The following is a 19680-nucleotide window of genomic DNA, read 5'->3' on the forward strand; positions in this document are numbered from 1 at the left end:
CCACTGCACTCGGTAGCTGCTTGTTTCAGCCTGCTGGCACTGATTCCCACCTGCTTTACAAGAAGGAGTTGCATGCAGGTGCAGAAGGACTCTTAACCGCCAGCAGACAAAACGCAAGAGAGAGAGAGCTGACTAAAGCACAAAAGACATTCCGCAGCTGTCTGTTTCCACGTTACCTCCGCTGAAATCCAGTTTCCACCGTGGATGGTCATGGAGCAGAAACAGAACAGAAAACACATTTTTGGGTCAAGCACAGGCACTCCATGCCCTGGACTCTGTCCATATCCACTCTTTGCACACCCACGGAAATCGGGAACTTCTGCGAATCATACAGGGAAGCAAAGCGGCCAAGTGAATAAAATGCTCTATTTTGATCAGCCAAATCAGCATTAATCTCAACATATCTGCCTTACAGGAATATCTTCAGGCAGAGTCTCAAACATTTAGACCCTCTCCTTTTTCATTCCCTGCAGGGTAGATGACATGCAGCACCGCTGTAGGTGAAGGCAGGGATGAGAGGGATCTCCTCTAGCATTGGACGCCTTGGGTGCAATTGCCCCGATTTCCTTCTCTAGTCAATGCAGAAAAAACTGTTGTTTCCGCTGAGATGCCTTGCCATCCTCTGCCTGCCCACCAGCTCCTGCTCCAGAAGGACTCCTCAATGTCCTGGGTCACATTTCCATGTCACACATTGGGTTTCGGCTGCTCCTCGGGATCCTGGCGGCAGTAGCCACCTCTGGGTGGGCAACAGAATCAACGCCTGAATAAGGATTTTAGGCAAAACCTGAATCATAAATAAATAAATAAATAGACGAATAGTCCTTGATGTAAGAAGTATGTAAGAGGTCTTTATTTTCAAAAGGTTGAGGGTCGTCTATACATTCCCGTGACTGGTTTCCTAGGCCAAGGGCACGGGCCAGCAATATGATGAGTCTTTGGCACTTCCCTTGTATGGAAATATAAATTCATCTAGCCATTACCAGAAATGCATTTCCTCCCCACTCTTTGAATGGAGACACTGTGTTCCCAGGACATTTTGTTTAAGGGCACACTGCACATCTGCATTTCCTATCCAAATGGAACTGGGAGCAGTAGAGGTGAAAAAGGTTGGCTGGGTTCTGCCACACGTGAGTGGAGAAGGATTTCGTGGACGGGACCGGTGCTGTCCCTGCGAGCCACACGGAGCTCTGTGTGAGAGCACTGGCATCTCACATCCTGCATCTCATACGGCCTGTATTTGTCCAGTTAAATGAGTAACTGCCCCGAGCTGGATCAGGCAGCGTGGGGATGTTTATGTGAGCACCGTCATTGCAGTCAGGGGTTATCTAGCAAATGCAGCTGATGGGGAACCAGGAGAGCCTTGTATCTCCCTGTTGGGAATGACTCCATATGGTCAGCTGAAAACCGGCCTGGGCTGCACAAAATCACAACAAAATGGACAGGTTCACTTGTCCTAAAGGTGAATGGACGTCACCTACCATTTGTAGGTTGGCCAAAAGAAATCTGCTCGATACTTAAAACTGATGGCCTCAGATGCTGCCCTGTCCCCCAGGTACCTGCACACACCTGGGGCCACGTCCGGAACCCCAAATGTCAGCAGGTGTTTGCATCTCAGGGAGCTGAGACAAGGAGCTCACAGGAGTGCCTCTTTTGTGCACACCTGAACTCAGCCAGAAGGAATCCCACCTCCTGTGGGTCTGTGGGGTGCAGGGGAGGGAGCTGAGTCCCCTTCCAGCCTCAGGACTGCAAACCTAGGATGAGATGCCTCAGCTGATGGAGCTGAATGCCTTCCCTTGGCAGAGGTCGAGGTGGTCTCTCCCGTCACTTTCTGGATGCCCTGCGCAGGACGGGGCAAGGAAAGATGACTCTTGAATGAAACTACTTGAGTGATGTAAGCCGTAACACTGTTGGAAAGCAGTCTCTTTCCCCAGCTGAGGGAGGGAACACGTGCGATTACTTTGTCTTGTTTCCAAGGAGGTTCCCCAGGAGCCCTGTGGACATCTCGGGGGAGCCCAGAGGGGCAAAGGAAGGGAGGCCGTGTCTGCAGACAGACAGCTCTGCCCAGGAGCAGCTCCTCTGCAAGGCACAGCAGGGCTGGGGGCACTGCCTGCACGTGGTGAGGAGATGTGAGACAGAAAGCGATTAAAAGCTTTCTGAATGCGGAATCCAACTTAGAGCTCATTGTAGGAGAAACCCGCACAGCAGCTGGCACAGCCGACCTCTTGCTGCACTGCAAGGGGGATTTTCCTGCACACACCAAGAGGAGAAAGGCATGAAAACAGCAGTCAGAACCACTGGGGCATGGAGGGATGCTGACAGCTGGCTGGAGGAGAAATCTACACAACCCTTGACATGGCAAGTCTCGGTCTGCAGGATCATGTGGATGAATATCCTGGTGGGACAGTTTAAAGCTGGCATATCCCGCATCATAGGAGATCTGTCAGGAGGGTGCTCATGGTTTCTCTGCTGTGGAGGAAAAGGATGTGAACAGACAGAGATGCCCGTGGGCAGTGCCTCTGCTTCCAGGATGTGTCTGCAGGGCAGAGAGGAGCACAAAGTGTTTGCGGTGAGCTCTGTGAACCTGTGCAGGGAGCAGACACGGGGACGGAGCAACAGCTCCCGGCAGGGCCAGCCCCAGGTAGCAGAGACATGGGCAGGGAGGGAGAGGGAGCTGCTCCCAGAAACGCAGCGTGAGTGGGGCTTGGACACCTCTCTGCCATCCCCTGCAGGGCACATTCCCTCCCTGGAGCAAGCCCCACTCTCCCCTCCTGCCCAGAAGACCCCAGGTCACGAGCCGTCACCTCTATGGCTGGACCTCCACGAGAGGAGAGGTGCCTGTCTCCTGCGGTGTGGCACACAGCCACGAAGCTAAAAGCCTCCGCCCTTCAATGTCACTGAGAGGTGGTGGGCATAGCTGGGTGAGGAAAAGGCTTCGCTGCACGCCCTTCTCCTGGCTGAATTATTGGGAGCACTGCAGTATCCATCCTTGGTTTGCCTCCTCTGGTGTGTGCTTTGCTCCCTGGGGTGGGGTGCTGGGTGTGGATCAGCTTCCGTTCTGACACTGACTTGCCCTGGAGGTGTCCTGATGAGAATTCAGGGCGCAAGTCCACTTCTCAAATAGAAAAGCACTGCGTCTGCAGGGGTGAGGAATGGGATGGCTTGTTCCTCTTTCATCTCCAGGGTGGGATTTCCAAAAAAACGGCAGGGGTTTTCATCAGAGAAGTCTCCCCTTAACTTGTCGTTATCATTTCTTCCTTGGACAGCTCGCCCATTCCCAGAGAAACCAAATGCCCAACAGCAGCTCCATCACCGAGTTCCTCCTGCTGGCATTCGCAGACACGCGGGAGCTGCAGCTCCTGCACTTCGGGCTCTTCCTGGGCATCTACCTGGCTGCCCTCCTGGGCAATGGCCTCATCCTCACCGCCGTAGCCTGTGACCACCGCCTCCACACCCCCATGTACTTCTTCCTCCTCAACCTCGCCCTCCTTGACCTGGGCTGCATCTCTACCACTCTCCCCAAAGCCATGGCCAACTCCCTCTGGGACTCCAGGGCCATCTCCTACGCAGGATGTGCTGCTCAGATCTTACTGTTTCCCTTTTTCATCGCGGTAGAGTATTCCCTCCTCACCATCATGGCCTACGACCGCTACATTGCCATCTGCAAGCCCCTGCACTACGGGAGCCTCCTGAGCAGCAGAGCTTGTGCCCAGATGGCAGCAGCTGCCTGGGGCAGTGGCTTTCTCTATGCTGTCCTGCACACGGCCAGCACATTTTCACTGCCCCTCTGCCAAGGCAATTCTGTGGACCAGTTCTTCTGTGAAATCCCCCAGCTCCTCAAGCTCTCCTGCTCAGACTCAGACTATCACAGGGAAGTTGGGCTCATTGCCCTTAGTGGCTGTTTAGCCTTTGGGTGTTTTGTTTTCATCGTGCTGTCCTACGTGCAGATCCTCAGGGCCGTGCTGAGGATGCCCTCCGAGCAGGGCCGGCACAAAGCCTTCTCCACGTGCCTCCCTCACCTGGCCGTGGTCTCCCTGTTTGTGGCCACCTCAATGTTTGCCTACCTGAAGCCCCCCTCCATCTCCTCCCCAGCCCTGGATCTGTTTCTGACTGTGCTGTACGTAGTGCTGCCTCCAGCTGTGAACCCCCTCATCTACAGCATGAGGAACAAGAAGCTCAAGGAAGCCCTCCAGAAAATATTCGAGTACCCTTTGTGATCCAGTATTTCAGGATCACTAAGGTGCCCCTCATCCCCTTATGATGTCCAGGAGGTCAGGCACAGCCCAGCATTAACTGTGTTATCCATAGGTTCGTGTCCGGTGTGCCTGGCCAGTAAGCCTACAGAGTCGTAATCCACACAAAGGTCTCTTAATTCATTAATTATTAGTTAATTCTGCAGAATCAGGTGCTTGGCAGTCTTTCAGAAAGCAAGCACACCTCCGACTCGAAGCACCGTTTTTTATGCACAGCTAATTTGTGAAACTCTTTCTCTGGCTACTTCCGATTGCTTGTTTCAGCTCACCTAACTGATCTCCACTGAGCACTCACGTCAGAGAGGATCAGTGGGGGGGATACCAAATCCCACATTTCCAAACATTTCCGTTTTGATGGGTGTGCTTTTTCAATGTATTAATGACCTTCAGTGAGCAAAAGGTTACTCTGGGTCAGTCTGGAATCTTTCTTCAGCTCTTTTCCTCGTTTTCTAGTTTTCAGCCCTTATCTCCTTTGCTTTTGCTAGCTCAAGGCTCTCAGTCTCCTCGCTTTCTACAGCCTAGGACTACAACTGTTGTTCTTTTTTTTCCCTTTCCTATTTTTCTTTTACTTTTGCTTTGTTGTTGTTGCTGTTATACCCATGACTATTAATTCCAATTAAACAATATTACTCATCCAACTTCTTCCTAATCTTTCATGTGTACAATACATTTTTTTATTTCATGATTATTTTTTATTTTGTTTCCCTTTTACCTGCATATTTAATATGCATAAGGAACCAGGGACGTTGCAGAAATAAAGATACCAGCAGAAAATCATTTCATGGCAGATGTCATCCCGGGCAGGGACCTGGAGCTGCCAGAAGTCAGGGGATCTCCAGGGGTGATGTGTGAGTCTGTGTGGGCAGAGAGGGGATCCTCATAGAGCGTGTGACCATCTAATGGAGTGTCCCAAAGGGGAACCCGAGGATGTGTGACCATCTAATGGAGTGGCCCAAAGGTGAATCCGAGCAGCCCACAGGCTGACAAGGGCTCCGCAACACCAGGGGAGGCTGTGAGGAGCTAGAAGACAAAGGCACGTGAGACTGGAGTGTGTTTCAGGACACCCTCTTTGAAAGTCCACAGGCTGGAGCCTTCCTGGGCCTGCAGGGAGGACTAAGTGAGGAAGAGAAAGCTCCTTCTGCAGGCATCTGCTCAGGGCAGGCTCCTCTATCTGGGCCAGGACATTGTGATGGCCTGGGGACAGGAGCTGCCACTGAGGGGCACAGGCACTCTGTGGTGGAGATGTCCTGGATCTCATGCTGGATGTCCTGCAGTTTCTCTGGCCTCTGTTTCCTAGGGCCACGGCCAGAACCTTCCTCATTTACCACAGCCAGAAACTAAGCACCACCAGCCAGCTGCGTGCTCACTTCCCTGGGCAGTGAGGGAAGTGTTTGTTTCCTCACAAATGCTTCTTGAATTCTGGCCGGCTTAGTGCCATGACCACTTGCTGGGGGAGCCTGCTCCAGTGCCAACCGCCCTCTGGGTAAAGAACATTTTCCTGATATCCAGCCCCAAACTCCTGTGTCACAGCTTCAAGCCGTTCCCTCGGGTCCTATCGCTGGTCACCAGAGCAAAGAGATCAGTGCCTGCCCCTCCGCTCCCCCTTGTGAGGAGGTTGTAGGCCGCCATGAGGTCTCCTCAGGGCTCCACAATCCAAGTGACTTTAGCTGCCCCTCATACGTCTTCCCCTCTAGGCCCTTCACCATCTCAGTTGCCCTCCTTTGGACACTCTCTAACAGTTTTATATTATTCTTCTACCGTGGCACCCAGAACTGCATGCAGTGCTCAAGGTGAGGCCGCACCGACTCCTGTTCGGCTTGCTGCTGACCACAACCCCCAGATCCCTCTCTGCGAGGCTGCTTTCCAGTATCTTGTCCCCCCGTCTGTACGTGTAACCAGCATTGCCCCTTCCCAGGTGCAGGACCTGGCACTTGCTCTTCGTAAACTTCACACCATTGGTGATTGCCCAGCTCTTTCCTTTGTCCAGATCTCCCTGCAAGGCCTCACCACCCTCGATGGAGTCAACAGCTCCACCCAGCTCGGCATCGCCCGTGACTTTGCTCAAAAACTCTACAAGTCCTTCATCCAAATCGCTTATGCAAACATTGAAGAGGACTGATCCTGAAATGGAGCCCTGCAGAACCCCCCAAGTGACAGGTCAAGAGCCTGATGTAACCCCATTTACAAGAACCCTCTGGGCCCGACCCACCAGCCGATTGTTCTCCCATCTTATTATGCTTTTATCTAACTGTATTCTGGTCATCTTGTCCAGAAGGATACGGTGAGAGACAGTATCGAAAGTTTTACTGAAATCCAGAAAGATTACATTGCCTGGCCTCCTTTAGTCACCTAGCTGGGTGAAGTCATTGTAGAAGGAAATTAAATTGGTTAGACATGACATTCCCCTGGAGAGCCCACGTTAGCTCTGACCAATGACTGCATTGTCCTTTAGGTGCTTTTCAACAACTCCCAGAATAATCTTCTCCATAATTGTACCATCATTTTGTCGGCTCAGCTCTGATCAGCGGTGAGTCTCTTTGGAGCCATCTGAAACTGGCCCTTATCTAACATGGGGCAGCTTCAGGACTCCTCTCACAGAGGCCACCCCTGCAGCCCCCCAAAACCTCGCTTCAGAAACCCAGTACAGCAGCGTAGATGTGTGCACGGTGTGCATGTGCCCGCTGGGAATAACACTTCAACTTTGCTGCTGGTTGGGCCTTGCTGGGGACACTGAGTGGCAGCAGCCTCTTCTCTCTTGGGATGCTGGATTCAGTATGAGATATTTAACTCTGACATCCTCAGCAGTGCCTGGGGACAGGACAAGACCTGGAAATACATGAAATTCCACCTAGAAAAACACCTTTTTTACTGTGAGGGATACCAAACACTGAATCAAGTTTCCCTAAGAGGTGATGGAGTCTCCATCAGTGGAGATGCCCAAAACCCAACTGGAAATGGGCCTGGGCTACCTGTTTTTAGATGTCCATGCTTGAGTAGGGGGGTGGACTAGATGATCTTTGGAGGTCCCTTCCAGTCTCAGTGAATCTGGGACTCTGCAATGCCTGGCAGTGTTCGGAGAACTTTTCTGCAGTATCTCCAAACCAGATGGACAGCCGGTGCCCATGGAGCAGAGCCTTCTGTTGAGGATGGACCCATTCACTGTGTAAACCCGAGGACAACGTGGAGCAGGGATTACAAATGCCAGCAATGCCTCAACCCACAGCAGCGTTCCCTACTCCTGCCTCCACTCCCCAGCCCCTTTTCTCCTCAAGGATTTGAGTTGGAAGAGACCTCTGGAGGATTCTAGTACCGAGATCTGCTCTGAGCAGGGAGAGCTTTAACATTAGGTCAGGTCAGTAAGTGCTTTCCCCACTGCAGTTTGGAAAACCATACTTCTGGTGGTGCTAACCAGTTCTGATTCAGTGGTGACACAAGAGGACAGCATGGACGAGAAGGATGACCAGCACCAAAAGGGCCATGTCCTGTTGCTGTCAGTGTTTGTGGGTCCAAGAAAGCAGCAGTCCTGACTCAAAGGCTGTACAGAGGGGGTGTCTCATGGTGCAGAATGGAGCAACCCCAAAGGCCAGCAGGGCTTTTTCTCCACGTTGCAGCTGGGTTCTTCATCCCACAACCATTCCAGTACCTGAAGAGAAGTTATGAGAAGGCAGAGCTGAGGCAAATGCCCATCGGATGGATCCTTTATTTAGTCTGTTATAGAGAAAGCTCAGCTGTACATGCATCCGAGGTCTTTGGGTTAGAAAAACAGGTAGAAGTGGGATAAAAGAAAAAAAATACAGTTTAAATAGGACTGATATTGCCAAGAAAGAAACAAAACTTTGAAATATATGTGAACAAAGATGTTCCTGTCTTGTCCCGGTCTGTGCTGGGTGTGACATAGAATCATTAAGGTTGGAAAAGACCTCCAGGATCATCTGGTCCAACCATCAACATGAGCAATATGGGTACCTTAGCAATGCTGAAGCCTTGTACACTGCAATAGCTTCCTCAGTGCCTCCTTAAGCTCCTTGTTCCTCATGGAGTAGATGAGGGGGTTCACAGCTGGGGGCACCACTGAGTACAGGAATGACACCACCAGGTTTAGAGATGGAGAGGAGATGGAGGGGGGCTTCAGGTAGGCAAACATGCCTGTACTGACGAAGAGGGAGACCACGGCCAGGTGAGGGAGGCACGTGGAGAAGGCTTTCTGCCGGCCCTGCTCAGAAGGCATCCTCAGCACGGCCCTGAGGATCTGCACGTAGGACAGCACAATGAAAACAAAACACCCAGTACCTACACAGAAACTAAATGTGATGAGCCCAGCTTCCCTGAGGTAGGCATGTGAGCAGCAGAGCTTGAGGATGTGAGGAATTTCACAGAAGAACTGGTCCACAGCATTGCCTTGGCAGAGGGGCAGTGAAAATGTGCTGGCCGTGTGCAGGACAGCATTGAGAAAGCCACTGCCCCAGGCAGCTGCTGCCATCTGGGCACAAGCTCTGCTGCTCAGGAGGCTCCTGTAGTGCAGGGGCTTGCAGATGGCAATGTAGCGGTCGTAGGCCATGATGGTGAGAACATAAAACTCTGCTGCAATGAAGAAAACAAAGAAAGAGACCTGGGCAGCACATCCTGCGTAGGAGATGGCCCTGGTGTCCCAGAGGGAGTTGGCCATGGCTTTGGGGAGAGTGGTGGAGATGCAGCCCAGGTCAAGCAGGGCGAGGTTGAGGAGGAAGAAGTACATGGGGGTGTGGAGGCAGTGGTCACAGGCTACGGCGGTGAGGATGAGGCCATTGCCCAGGAGGGCAGCCAGGTAGATGCCCAGGAAGAGCCCGAAGTGCAGGAGCTGCAGCTCCCGCGTGTCTGCGAATGCCAGCAGGAGGAACTCGGTGATGGAGCTGCTGTTGGGCATTTGGTTTCTCTGGGAATGGGCGAGCTGTCCAAGGAGGAAATGATAACAACAAGTTAAGGGGAGACTCCTCTGATGAAAACCCCTGCCATTTTTTTGGAAATCCCACCCCTGGAGATGAAAGAGGAACAAGCCATCCCATTCCTCACCCCTGCAGACGCAGTGCTTTTCTATTTGAGAAGTGGACTTGCGCCCTGAATTCTCATCAGGACACCTCCAGGGCAAGTCAGTGTCAGAAAGGAAGCTGATCCACACCCAGCACCCCACCCCAGGGAGCAAAAGCACACACCAGAGGAGGCAAACCAAGGATGGATACTGCAGTGCTCCCAATAATTCAGCCAGGAGAAGGGCGTGCAGCGAAGCCTTTTCCTCACCCAGCTATGCCCACCACCTCTCAGTGACATTGAAGGGCGGAGGCTTTTAGCTTCGTGGCTGTGTGCCACACCGCAGGAGACAGGCACCTCTCCTCTCGTGGAGGTCCAGCCATAGAGGTGACGGCTCGTGACCTGGGGTCTTCTGGGCAGGAGGGGAGAGTGGGGCTTGCTCCAGGGAGGGAATGTGCCCTGCAGGGGATGGCAGAGAGGTGTCCAAGCCCCACTCACGCTGCGTTTCTGGGAGCAGCTCCCTCTCCCTCCCTGCCCATGTCTCTGCTACCTGGGGCTGGCCCTGCCGGGAGCTGTTGCTCCGTCCCCGTGTCTGCTCCCTGCACAGGTTCACAGAGCTCACCGCAAACACTTTGTGCTCCTCTCTGCCCTGCAGACACATCCTGGAAGCAGAGGCACTGCCCACGGGCATCTCTGTCTGTTCACATCCTTTTCCTCCACAGCAGAGAAACCATGAGCACCCTCCTGACAGATCTCCTATGATGCGGGATATGCCAGCTTTAAACTGTCCCACCAGGATATTCATCCACATGATCCTGCAGACCGAGACTTGCCATGTCAAGGGTTGTGTAGATTTCTCCTCCAGCCAGCTGTCAGCATCCCTCCATGCCCCAGTGGTTCTGACTGCTGTTTTCATGCCTTTCTCCTCTTGGTGTGTGCAGGAAAATCCCCCTTGCAGTGCAGCAAGAGGTCGGCTGTGCCAGCTGCTGTGCGGGTTTCTCCTACAATGAGCTCTAAGTTGGATTCCGCATTCAGAAAGCTTTTAATCGCTTTCTGTCTCACATCTCCTCACCACGTGCAGGCAGTGCCCCCAGCCCTGCTGTGCCTTGCAGAGGAGCTGCTCCTGGGCAGAGCTGTCTGTCTGCAGACACGGCCTCCCTTCCTTTGCCCCTCTGGGCTCCCCCGAGATGTCCACAGGGCTCCTGGGGAACCTCCTTGGAAACAAGACAAAGTAATCGCACGTGTTCCCTCCCTCAGCTGGGGAAAGAGACTGCTTTCCAACAGTGTTACGGCTTACATCACTCAAGTAGTTTCATTCAAGAGTCATCTTTCCTTGCCCCGTCCTGCGCAGGGCATCCAGAAAGTGACGGGAGAGACCACCTCGACCTCTGCCAAGGGAAGGCATTCAGCTCCATCAGCTGAGGCATCTCATCCTAGGTTTGCAGTCCTGAGGCTGGAAGGGGACTCAGCTCCCTCCCCTGCACCCCACAGACCCACAGGAGGTGGGATTCCTTCTGGCTGAGTTCAGGTGTGCACAAAAGAGGCACTCCTGTGAGCTCCTTGTCTCAGCTCCCTGAGATGCAAACACCTGCTGACATTTGGGGTTCCGGACGTGGCCCCAGGTGTGTGCAGGTACCTGGGGGACAGGGCAGCATCTGAGGCCATCAGTTTTAAGTATCGAGCAGATTTCTTTTGGCCAACCTACAAATGGTAGGTGACGTCCATTCACCTTTAGGACAAGTGAACCTGTCCATTTTGTTGTGATTTTGTGCAGCCCAGGCCGGTTTTCAGCTGACCATATGGAGTCATTCCCAACAGGGAGATACAAGGCTCTCCTGGTTCCCCATCAGCTGCATTTGCTAGATAACCCCTGACTGCAATGACGGTGCTCACATAAACATCCCCACGCTGCCTGATCCAGCTCGGGGCAGTTACTCATTTAACTGGACAAATACAGGCCGTATGAGATGCAGGATGTGAGATGCCAGTGCTCTCACACAGAGCTCCGTGTGGCTCGCAGGGACAGCACCGGTCCCGTCCACGAAATCCTTCTCCACTCACGTGTGGCAGAACCCAGCCAACCTTTTTCACCTCTACTGCTCCCAGTTCCATTTGGATAGGAAATGCAGATGTGCAGTGTGCCCTTAAACAAAATGTCCTGGGAACACAGTGTCTCCATTCAAAGAGTGGGGAGGAAATGCATTTTTGGTAATGGCTAGATGAATTTATATTTCCATACAAGGGAAGTGCCAAAGACTCATCATATTGCTGGCCCGTGCCCTTGGCCTAGGAAACCAGTCACGGGAATGTATAGACGACCCTCAACCTTTTGAAAATAAAGACCTCTTACATACTTCTTACATCAAGGACTATTCGTCTATTTATTTATTTATTTATGATTCAGGTTTTGCCTAAAATCCTTATTCAGGCGTTGATTCTGTTGCCCACCCAGAGGTGGCTACTGCCGCCAGGATCCCGAGGAGCAGCCGAAACCCAATGTGTGACATGGAAATGTGACCCAGGACATTGAGGAGTCCTTCTGGAGCAGGAGCTGGTGGGCAGGCAGAGGATGGCAAGGCATCTCAGCGGAAACAACAGTTTTTTCTGCATTGACTAGAGAAGGAAATTGGGGCAATTGCACCCAAGGCGTCCAATGCTAGAGGAGATCCCTCTCATCCCTGCCTTCACCTACAGCGGTGCTGCATGTCATCTACCCTGCAGGGAATGAAAAAGGAGAGGGTCTAAATGTTTGAGACTCTGCCTGAAGATATTCCTGTAAGGCAGATATGTTGAGATTAATGCTGATTTGGCTGATCAAAATAGAGCATTTTATTCACTTGGCCGCTTTGCTTCCCTGTATGATTCGCAGAAGTTCCCGATTTCCGTGGGTGTGCAAAGAGTGGATATGGACAGAGTCCAGGGCATGGAGTGCCTGTGCTTGACCCAAAAATGTGTTTTCTGTTCTGTTTCTGCTCCATGACCATCCACGGTGGAAACTGGATTTCAGCGGAGGTAACGTGGAAACAGACAGCTGCGGAATGTCTTTTGTGCTTTAGTCAGCTCTATCTCTCTTGCGTTTTGTCTGCTGGCGGTTAAGAGTCCTTCTGCACCTGCATGCAACTCCTTCTTGTAAAGCAGGTGGGAATCAGTGCCAGCAGGCTGAAACAAGCAGCTACCGAGTGCAGTGGAGGAAGCTCAGAGTTTCACAAGGTTGATGCCTTCCCAGGTGACTGATGAGGGCTTGAGGGTAGGGAAGAACCCTGCCCACACAATGTCTGCCAGAAAAGGTCTTGCTGTCTCAACATATTCAGACTCCGTTAGAAGACACTCAGGATCAAGATACATTGGAGGCTGCTGATATCACGTAATCTGTAGAAAGGAAAACAAAGAAAACTGGGGAAAAAAAGAAGGAAGAAGAAATCTTCTCTTACCTTTATGAATACAGAAATCTTTTCACTTTGACTGTTCTCCTAAAACCTCTTTAGCTAACCTTCTAGGAGCTGAAGACTTAAGGAAAATGATGCACTGAGACTTACTTTGTTTGGAAGTTTGCATGACAATGAGCCCTCAGGTGTTCCTGACCTGCAGCTACTGAAAGCTTGAGCAAGCCTCTGAAGAAGTAACAGTCAGGAGCCAACCTCCCAGTTTCTGAGGGTGCTTGCAGGCCCCCCTGGAAGAGGCCATGGAGAGATCAGCCAGACAAGGTGGCTGTCCCTGCAGGCTTTCTGCCAGACTTCAGGAACTACCCCGATCCCTTCGTATTGAGTTATTTGGTTTGTTCTCCAGCACTCATGGACGATGTTCCTCCCATGAGCAGTTACGGGCTGAAATTGCTCAAGAAACCCCTGACTGATCCCCATGCACTGCTGGCTGTTCTCTTCCAGAGCCCTGCCTGCAGGCACAGAGGCCTGAGAGAAGATGGAGGCAAAGAAACCATGGCAAACCTCATCAATGTCTGCTCCTTCTGTTGCTACGTCCATCAGCGCACCTAGATTATTCTTTATTTTTCTTTTACCGTTAGAGTTGGAATTGGAGTTGGAGTTAGTTAGAGTTAGAGTTAGAGTTAGAGTTAGAGTTAGAATTAGAATTAGAGTTGGAGTTAGAGTTGGAGTTGGAGTTGGAGTTGGAGTTGGAGTTGAGTTAGAGTTAGGGTTAGGGTTAGGGTTAGGGTTAGGGTTAGGGTTAGAGTTAGAGTTAGAGTTAGAGTTAGAGTTAGAGTTAGGGTTAGGGTTTGGGTTAGGGTTAGGGTTAGGGTTAGGGTTAGAGTTAGGGTTAGAGTTAGAGTTAGAGTTAGAGTTAGAGTTAGTTAGGAAAAAAGAAGAGCAGGAGAAAGAAGAAAGTGGAAACCTAGGAGAGGCAGTCAACGGGCTGGGAAATGGACTCAGTGAATGTCCTTGGCAGGGCTCTGAAACAGGCAAACATTTGGTTCTGATAAGTCCCTGATATGTGACAACATCTGATGATGTTTTTTGAACATCATTTTGAACATTTTCATCTCATCTGTGGATGATGCCCAGCTGGGTCTAGAGCTACAAAATCGGCTTTCGTGTCCCGATTCGGTTGCCTGCACAAAAATGGCCAGTGCCACCAGGATGCCCTGATTTAGCTGTAGCACCCGGGGGGACAAGTGACACAGCACCTAGGGGAGACCTTCTGGAGCACAAGCTGGTAGGCATGGACCAAGTCTGGGCCCTTCAAGGGCTGTGCAGGGTCTTCCTACAGCATCTCACATCCTTTTGATGCCACTGTGAGGTCCCTTCTGACCCAGAAACTGACTGGGTCCCTGCCAGGAGACAGATCCTCAGAAGTCGTGGAAATCTTCAGAGTGCTGCCCCTGACAGGAGGACACATGGGGAGGTCAAGAGGGGCCTGGAGAAGGGAAATGTGAGAACATGGGAGAGAAGGGGTTTTTTGCCAACGGAGAGCAAAGATTTTTTGGAGATGTAAAAGGCATTTGGGTCACCTTGTTACTGCTGCAGCACTGACTGGGAAAGCATTCGTGGTAGGGACTAACCCTGTGTCAAGTTTGCCCTAAGCCTGGCCCTAAATGTCACCACTCGGCCTGACAGGAGCCTAATACTCTAATCCCCAGCACTTCCACCCTTACCTGGAAGCCAAGATGCAGTCCCTTAGAGCCTTACCTTTGCTTTTACCCTCTTGCTCACCCTAATCCCTAGCCCTTATCCCTAGCATGAAAATTTCTAGGAGCCTGGCTGGGATCTGTGCATTTAGGCTCACGTTTGCCAGTGTTCCTGACAGTCCAGCAGCAGGTGTGTGGCTGGCATGGTGGCTGTGGGATCTCCTTTGCCTGAGCACCTGATAAGCACATAGAGGAAGAAGGCTTGGGGACGGGTTGTCGTGTCCCTTGCACGTGAGTACAGGACTGCAGAGCTGGACGCACACGGCTTGGCCGTGTCTGTCCAAGGAGCTCCAAGGCCAGTGCTAGGCCCAGAGCTTGGAAGATGATGGTGAGGCAACTTCTGCCTGCTCTCATGATACACCACAGGAAGCCTGATGAGTTGGGACACCCGCTCGAGGGGTGAGATTTCCGAGATGGGGAAGCTTTCCTTGGCAGTAGAAAACAGTAGGAAGACGATAAAGAGTCACAAGGTGCAGCTCTGAAGGTTGGGAGTGGGAATGAGGAAGAAAGAAATGTCCCTCAAAGGACGTTTGGAAGTCTGGGGTCAGACCATGGCTGTGTCTTTGAAGGAACAGTCAGCGAGAGTCCAGAGATATTTCCGAAGGTACGGAAATAAAGAAAAAAAGTCAGGGATCTCCTGGAAAGAGACCAGCAGAGGGCCACAAAGATGATACGGGGCCTGCAGCATCTTCCCTATGAAGAAAGGCTGAGAGGCCTGGGTCTGTTCAGCCTGGAGAAAAGAAGACTGAGAGGGGATCTCATCAATGTGTATAAATACCTGAGGTGTGGGAGACAGAGGGATTTGGCCAACCTCTTTTCAGTGGTTTGTGGGGACAGGACAAGGGGTAATGGCCACAAGATGGAGCACAGGAAGTTCAACACCACCAAGAGAAAGAACTTCTTCACGGTGAGAGTGACGGAGCACTAGAACAGGCTGCCCAGGGAGGCTGTGGAGTCTCCTTCTCTGGACATATTCAAGGCCCATCTGGACGCCTACCTGGGCAGCCTGATCTAAGGAACCTGCTTTGGCAGGGGCGTTGGACCCGATGATCTTTCGAGGTCCCTTCCGACCCCTACCATTCTGTGATTCTGTGATTCTGTGAAATGCCCTGGTGAGAGCAGGGTGGGGAAGGGAGATGGGTATGCCCTTGCCTACCTGCAGTCATTGCCTCCAGCTAAGCTGCTCTAACAAATCCGTGGGGAAGCTTTGTCTTTAATGGCCTTCAGTGAGGCCAATTTAATGCTCCGAGGAACTTTGGTGTTTGCTTTGAACTTTAGCTCCTCGAGAGATTTCTTCAGTTTTCTCTCAGTGTCTTGAGGTAGCAGAGCACCAAATGCCCCACAGGGTCATTAAAATGCAGAGAGGCCTAACACGCCACGTCTGTTCCGACAATTTTCTTCAAGCCTTTAAATCTTGTACACCTAATTAGTGAGGCTCCGGGAGTGTAGGTAAAGAGGAAAACTTCAGTGAGCACTTGATAGATAGGTATTTTTCGTTGCTCTCCAGTGTAGGCAAATAGCGACAGCAGCATTCCCTAGGTGGTGTTTCTCCTAAGGAGGTCTGGGCAGGTTGGCAACGCGGTGTCTTGGGGCCGGACACTGGATGGAGAACCTTGCTCCTCACCCTCCCAGAACAGCCATTTCTCTCCTTGGCCACCTAGGGCTTGCATCACTCTTCCTTACACCAGGCTTCTCCACTGAAATCAGCAGCCACATTTCACTGCTCCTTTGCTCCAGATCCCACCTGCTTTCCTCAGAGAACTGGCTGCACACAGGCACAGGAGGGTTTTTCCTATTTTAAAGCCAACAACAGAGAAACACGAGACAATTTACCGGAAAATAAAACACTCCTCAGCTTTATGGCTCCATTGAGGTTCACCTCCCCAAAAAGGATTACTCTTCAGGGAGCGTTGTGTACTGATAGGTAGGGAATTATACATATTACTATTAGTTAATGTAATATCAAACAAATTAAAAAGATGAGGAGCTGGATAAGGACAAACAGACAGACTGCTGAAAAGTGGTGGAGTCACCGTCCCTGGGGGTGTTTAAGGCGATGTTGGACGTGGTGCTCAGGGACAGGGTTTATTGGGTGACACTGGTGATAGGGCGATGGTTGGACCAGATGATCTTGGAGGTCTTTTCCAACGTTTATGATTCTGTGATTCTGTGATTCTTAACTCTAACTCTTAACTCCAACTCCAAATACAACTCCACCTCCAACTCCAACTCCAACTCCAACTCTGACTCCAACTCCAATGCTAACTCCAACTCTAACTCCAACTATATCTCCAACTCCCAATCCAACTGCAACTTCAACCCCAACTCCCAATGCGACTCTAACTCCAACTCCAACTCCAAGTCCAACTTTATCTCCAACTCCAACAACTCCAACTGTAACTCAAACTCTAACTCCAAAGCTAACTCTAATTCTAACTCCAACTCTAACTTGAAAAACCCTAACCCCAACTTGAAAAAAAAAAAAAAGAAAAAAAATAAAAAAAAAACCCTCAAACTCCAACTCCAAGTTTAGGTATTCATTTAGGGTTTTTCCAAACCTTTTGTTTGGAAAGAGAGAAGGTGTAGAGTCCTGTGGTGTGTGGGATTTCATAAAGGCTCCCAAAGGGAGTTCAGGCGTACCCAAAGGCTTCCGTTGGGAGCACTTTTTGATGGGAGAAAGTGGCGCCGTCCGTTGTTTTTAGGGTCATAATTAGGGTTAGGGTTACAGTTAGGATTGTTTGGAGAGAGAGAAAGTGCAGAGTCCTGTTGTGTGTGGTGTGGGGTTGTGTAAAGGCTCCCAAAGGGACTTCAGGTGTACCCAAATGTTCCCTGGGGTATAAATGGGTCTGTGGGGTGGGGTCCATGGGGTATTAGTGTGGCTGGGGGGGGGGGGTTCATGGGGTATAAATGGGGTTGGGGGTGGGGAGAGAGGGGCGCATGGAGTATAAATGGGGCTGGGAGCTTCTCCTCGTGTATTAACGAGGCTGGGGGTTGGTTCATTGGTGTATAAATGGGGCTGGAGGGGTTCCCTGGGGTACAAACGGGGGTGAGAGGGGGGTCGCTGGGGTATAAACGGGGCTGGGAGCGTCCCCCGGAGGCCCGAACTACAATTCCCGTCGTTCCCCGCGCGCGCGCGGGGGGAGGGAAGGCGCGCGCGTCCAGACGTCACTTCCTGCGCGCTGCCGGTTCCCCTCATCACGAAATGGCGGCGCCCGTGAGGGTGCGGGCGGCCCCGGGGGCGGCCCGGGAGCGGCTCCGGGCCCAGCTCCTGCCCTGCCGCGTCGGCCGCGACGGCCCCGCGCCCGTGGGAGCCTTCCTCAGGGCCCAGCCCGGCCCGGGCGGCGGTGGGGAACCGGGGAGGGCACCGGGGCGGGCACCGGGGCCTGGTTGGGGGGCAGCGGGGGCGGGTTGAGGGGTACCGGGGGTAGGTACCGGGGGTTTGGGGGCACCGGGAAGGGGGGTGTTGGGGTTTGGGGGGCCACCGGGAACGGTTGGGGGGTACCGGGAGGCGGTTGGGGGGTACCGGGGGTGGATACCGGGGGCCGGGGGTCACCGGGGACCGGCTCGGGGGGACCGGGATGGGGGGTATCGGGGCTAGGGGGGGCACCGGGAAGGATTTGAGGGGGTACCGAGGGCGGGTACCGGGGGTTGGGGGCACCGGGATCGGGTTGAGAGGTACCGGGGAGCGGTTGGGGGGTACCGGGGGTGGGTACCGGGGGTTTGCCGGGTACCGGCAGCGGGTTGAGGGGTACCGGGGGTTTGGGGGTGGGTTTCATAGCACCGGGGCTTGATTGGGAGACACCGGGATTCGGTTGTGGGGCACTTGGGGCGGGGGGGGGGCACCGGGGGCCGGTTGGGGAATACCGGGAGGGGGTAGCAGGGGTTTGGGGGCTACCGGGAAAGGTTTGGGGGGGGGCTCCGGGGGGAGGGGTTCCGGGGATTTGGGGTCACCGGGACCCGGTTTGGGGGGGGGGGGGGGGTCATACCACCCCCCCCCCCTTCCCGTTCGCAGAGCTCTGGGCCTCGTTCCGCGGGCGCCGCCTGGGGGGCCGGGAGCTGCCCCTGCCCCCCGGCTACCGGGGGGAGCTGCTGCGGCGGGAGCCCCCCCCCGGCGACGACGAGGAGGACCCCAAGGTGACGCTGCCCCCCCCCCCCCCCCCCCACATACCCCCCACCCATGGGTGCCCCCACCCTGACCGTTGTGTGTGTCCCCCCCCCCGCCCCCCCCCCCCCCAGGAGCAGTGGGTGACGGTGACGGCGACGTTCGGGGCCATCACGGAGTGGGGGGCCGATGCCGTGCCCCCCCCCGCAGGGGGGCTGGCGCAGGCGCTGCAGTGGGGGCCCCTGGCCCATGCGGTGCGTTTTTTTTTTTTGGGGGGGGGGGGGGGGTGTCTCTAAATTTGGGGGGGGGGGAGGGTCCCTAAATTGGGGGGGGGGGGGGGCTGAAGTGGGGTGCCCACGGCCTTCAAATGGGGGGGGGGCTTCTCGTAGAAGGGGTCTTGGGGGGAAAATGAGGGGGGGGGCTGCTTGGACCCCAAGGGAAGGGGGGGGGGGCGGGGACACAGGGGTCCCAAAATGTGTTTTGGGGGGGGGGGGGGGGGGGAGCGTTCCTAATTTTTTTGGGGGGGGGCATCCCAAAATTTTTTTGGGGGGTGGGGGGGTGTCCCTAAATTTGGGGCGGGGAGGGTCCCTAAATTGGGAGGGGGGGGGTAGGTGAGTAAATTTTTGGGGGGGGGGGGGATTGTCCCTAAATTTTTAGGGGGGGGGGGGGGGGGGGGGGGGCCCTAAGGAGGTGGGGGGATGTTGGGGGGAGGGGGTGGTCTTTAGGTCCCTACATTGTGAGGGGGGACCCCAAAAGGTGCCGGGCGGGTGGGGGGGGGGGGGTCCCTAAAATTATGTCCCTCCCTCCCCCCCCCCAGAGCCATGCCCCAGTCCCCGATGACAGCGAAGAGGAGGCGGAGCCTTGAGCTGCCCCGCCCACGTGTGGGCGGGGCTTATTTTGCCCCCCCCCCCCCCCCAATAAAGGTCCGGTAACCAGCGGGCGGAGCCATTTAATGAACGGCGGGTGGGGGCAACGGGGGGGCGTGGCTGGGTGGGCGTGGCTTGGGGGGCGGGTGGGCGTGGCTTGGGGGGCGGGGGGGCGTGGCCTCACCACTTGCCCCGCTTGCTCCAGTCCTTGGGGGTGAAGTGCAGGCACTTGGCGTCGATGCGCAGCACCCGCTTGAGCATCGCCCGCTCGTGGCCCTCCACGATGTCCCCCGAGAGCGTCAGGATGTACTGGCCCTG

General features: G+C 53.7%; 3 protein-coding genes across 4 annotated transcripts; 2 read left to right on the forward strand and 1 right to left on the reverse strand.

Moving 5' to 3' along the window:
* The first annotated feature begins 3287 nt into the window (after positions 1-3287).
* Positions 3288-4258, forward strand: LOC121063436 (olfactory receptor 14C36-like). Its single transcript, XM_040543863.1, has one exon. It carries the CDS (start codon positions 3288-3290, stop codon positions 4212-4214), a length of 927 nt encoding a protein of 308 aa, XP_040399797.1. The 3' UTR covers positions 4215-4258.
* A 3959-nt stretch (positions 4259-8217) lies between these two features.
* Positions 8218-9153, reverse strand: LOC121063418 (olfactory receptor 14C36-like). Its single transcript, XM_040543837.1, has one exon. The coding sequence runs from the start codon at positions 9151-9153 to the stop codon at positions 8218-8220; it is 936 nt and encodes a 311-aa protein (XP_040399771.1).
* An 8397-nt stretch (positions 9154-17550) lies between these two features.
* RNASEH2C (ribonuclease H2 subunit C) lies at positions 17551-19432 on the forward strand. 2 transcript variants are annotated; one of them, XM_040543839.1, is made up of 4 exons: positions 17551-17738; positions 18407-18528; positions 18631-18720; positions 19314-19432. In XM_040543839.1, exons 1-4 carry the CDS (start codon positions 17597-17599, stop codon positions 19359-19361), a joined length of 402 nt encoding a protein of 133 aa, XP_040399773.1. In that variant the 5' UTR covers positions 17551-17596; the 3' UTR covers positions 19362-19432. The 2 variants fall into 2 exon arrangements, with proteins under 2 accessions (XP_040399773.1, XP_040399772.1); XM_040543838.1 differs by having other exon boundaries at positions 17555-17738; positions 18631-18750.
* Positions 19433-19680: the final 248 nt, after the last annotated feature.

Source organism: Cygnus olor, unplaced genomic scaffold, assembly GCF_009769625.2.
Source record: "Cygnus olor isolate bCygOlo1 unplaced genomic scaffold, bCygOlo1.pri.v2 scaffold_95_ctg1, whole genome shotgun sequence".
Classification (NCBI taxonomy): domain Eukaryota; kingdom Metazoa; phylum Chordata; class Aves; order Anseriformes; family Anatidae; genus Cygnus; species Cygnus olor.

Coding starts and splice junctions, on each gene's coding strand:
- LOC121063436 (XM_040543863.1), top strand. CDS start 3,288: ATGCCCAACAGCAGCTCCATCACCGAGTTCCTCCTGCTGGCATTCGCA.
- LOC121063418 (XM_040543837.1), bottom strand. CDS start 9,153: ATGCCCAACAGCAGCTCCATCACCGAGTTCCTCCTGCTGGCATTCGCA.
- RNASEH2C (XM_040543838.1), top strand. CDS start 17,597: ATGGCGGCGCCCGTGAGGGTGCGGGCGGCCCCGGGGGCGGCCCGGGAG. Junction 17,739..18,406: donor CCAGCCCGGCCCGGGCGGCG/GTGGGGAACCGG, acceptor TCCCGTTCGCAG/AGCTCTGGGCCTCGTTCCGC. Junction 18,529..18,630: donor ACGACGAGGAGGACCCCAAG/GTGACGCTGCCC, acceptor CCCCCCCCCCAG/GAGCAGTGGGTGACGGTGAC.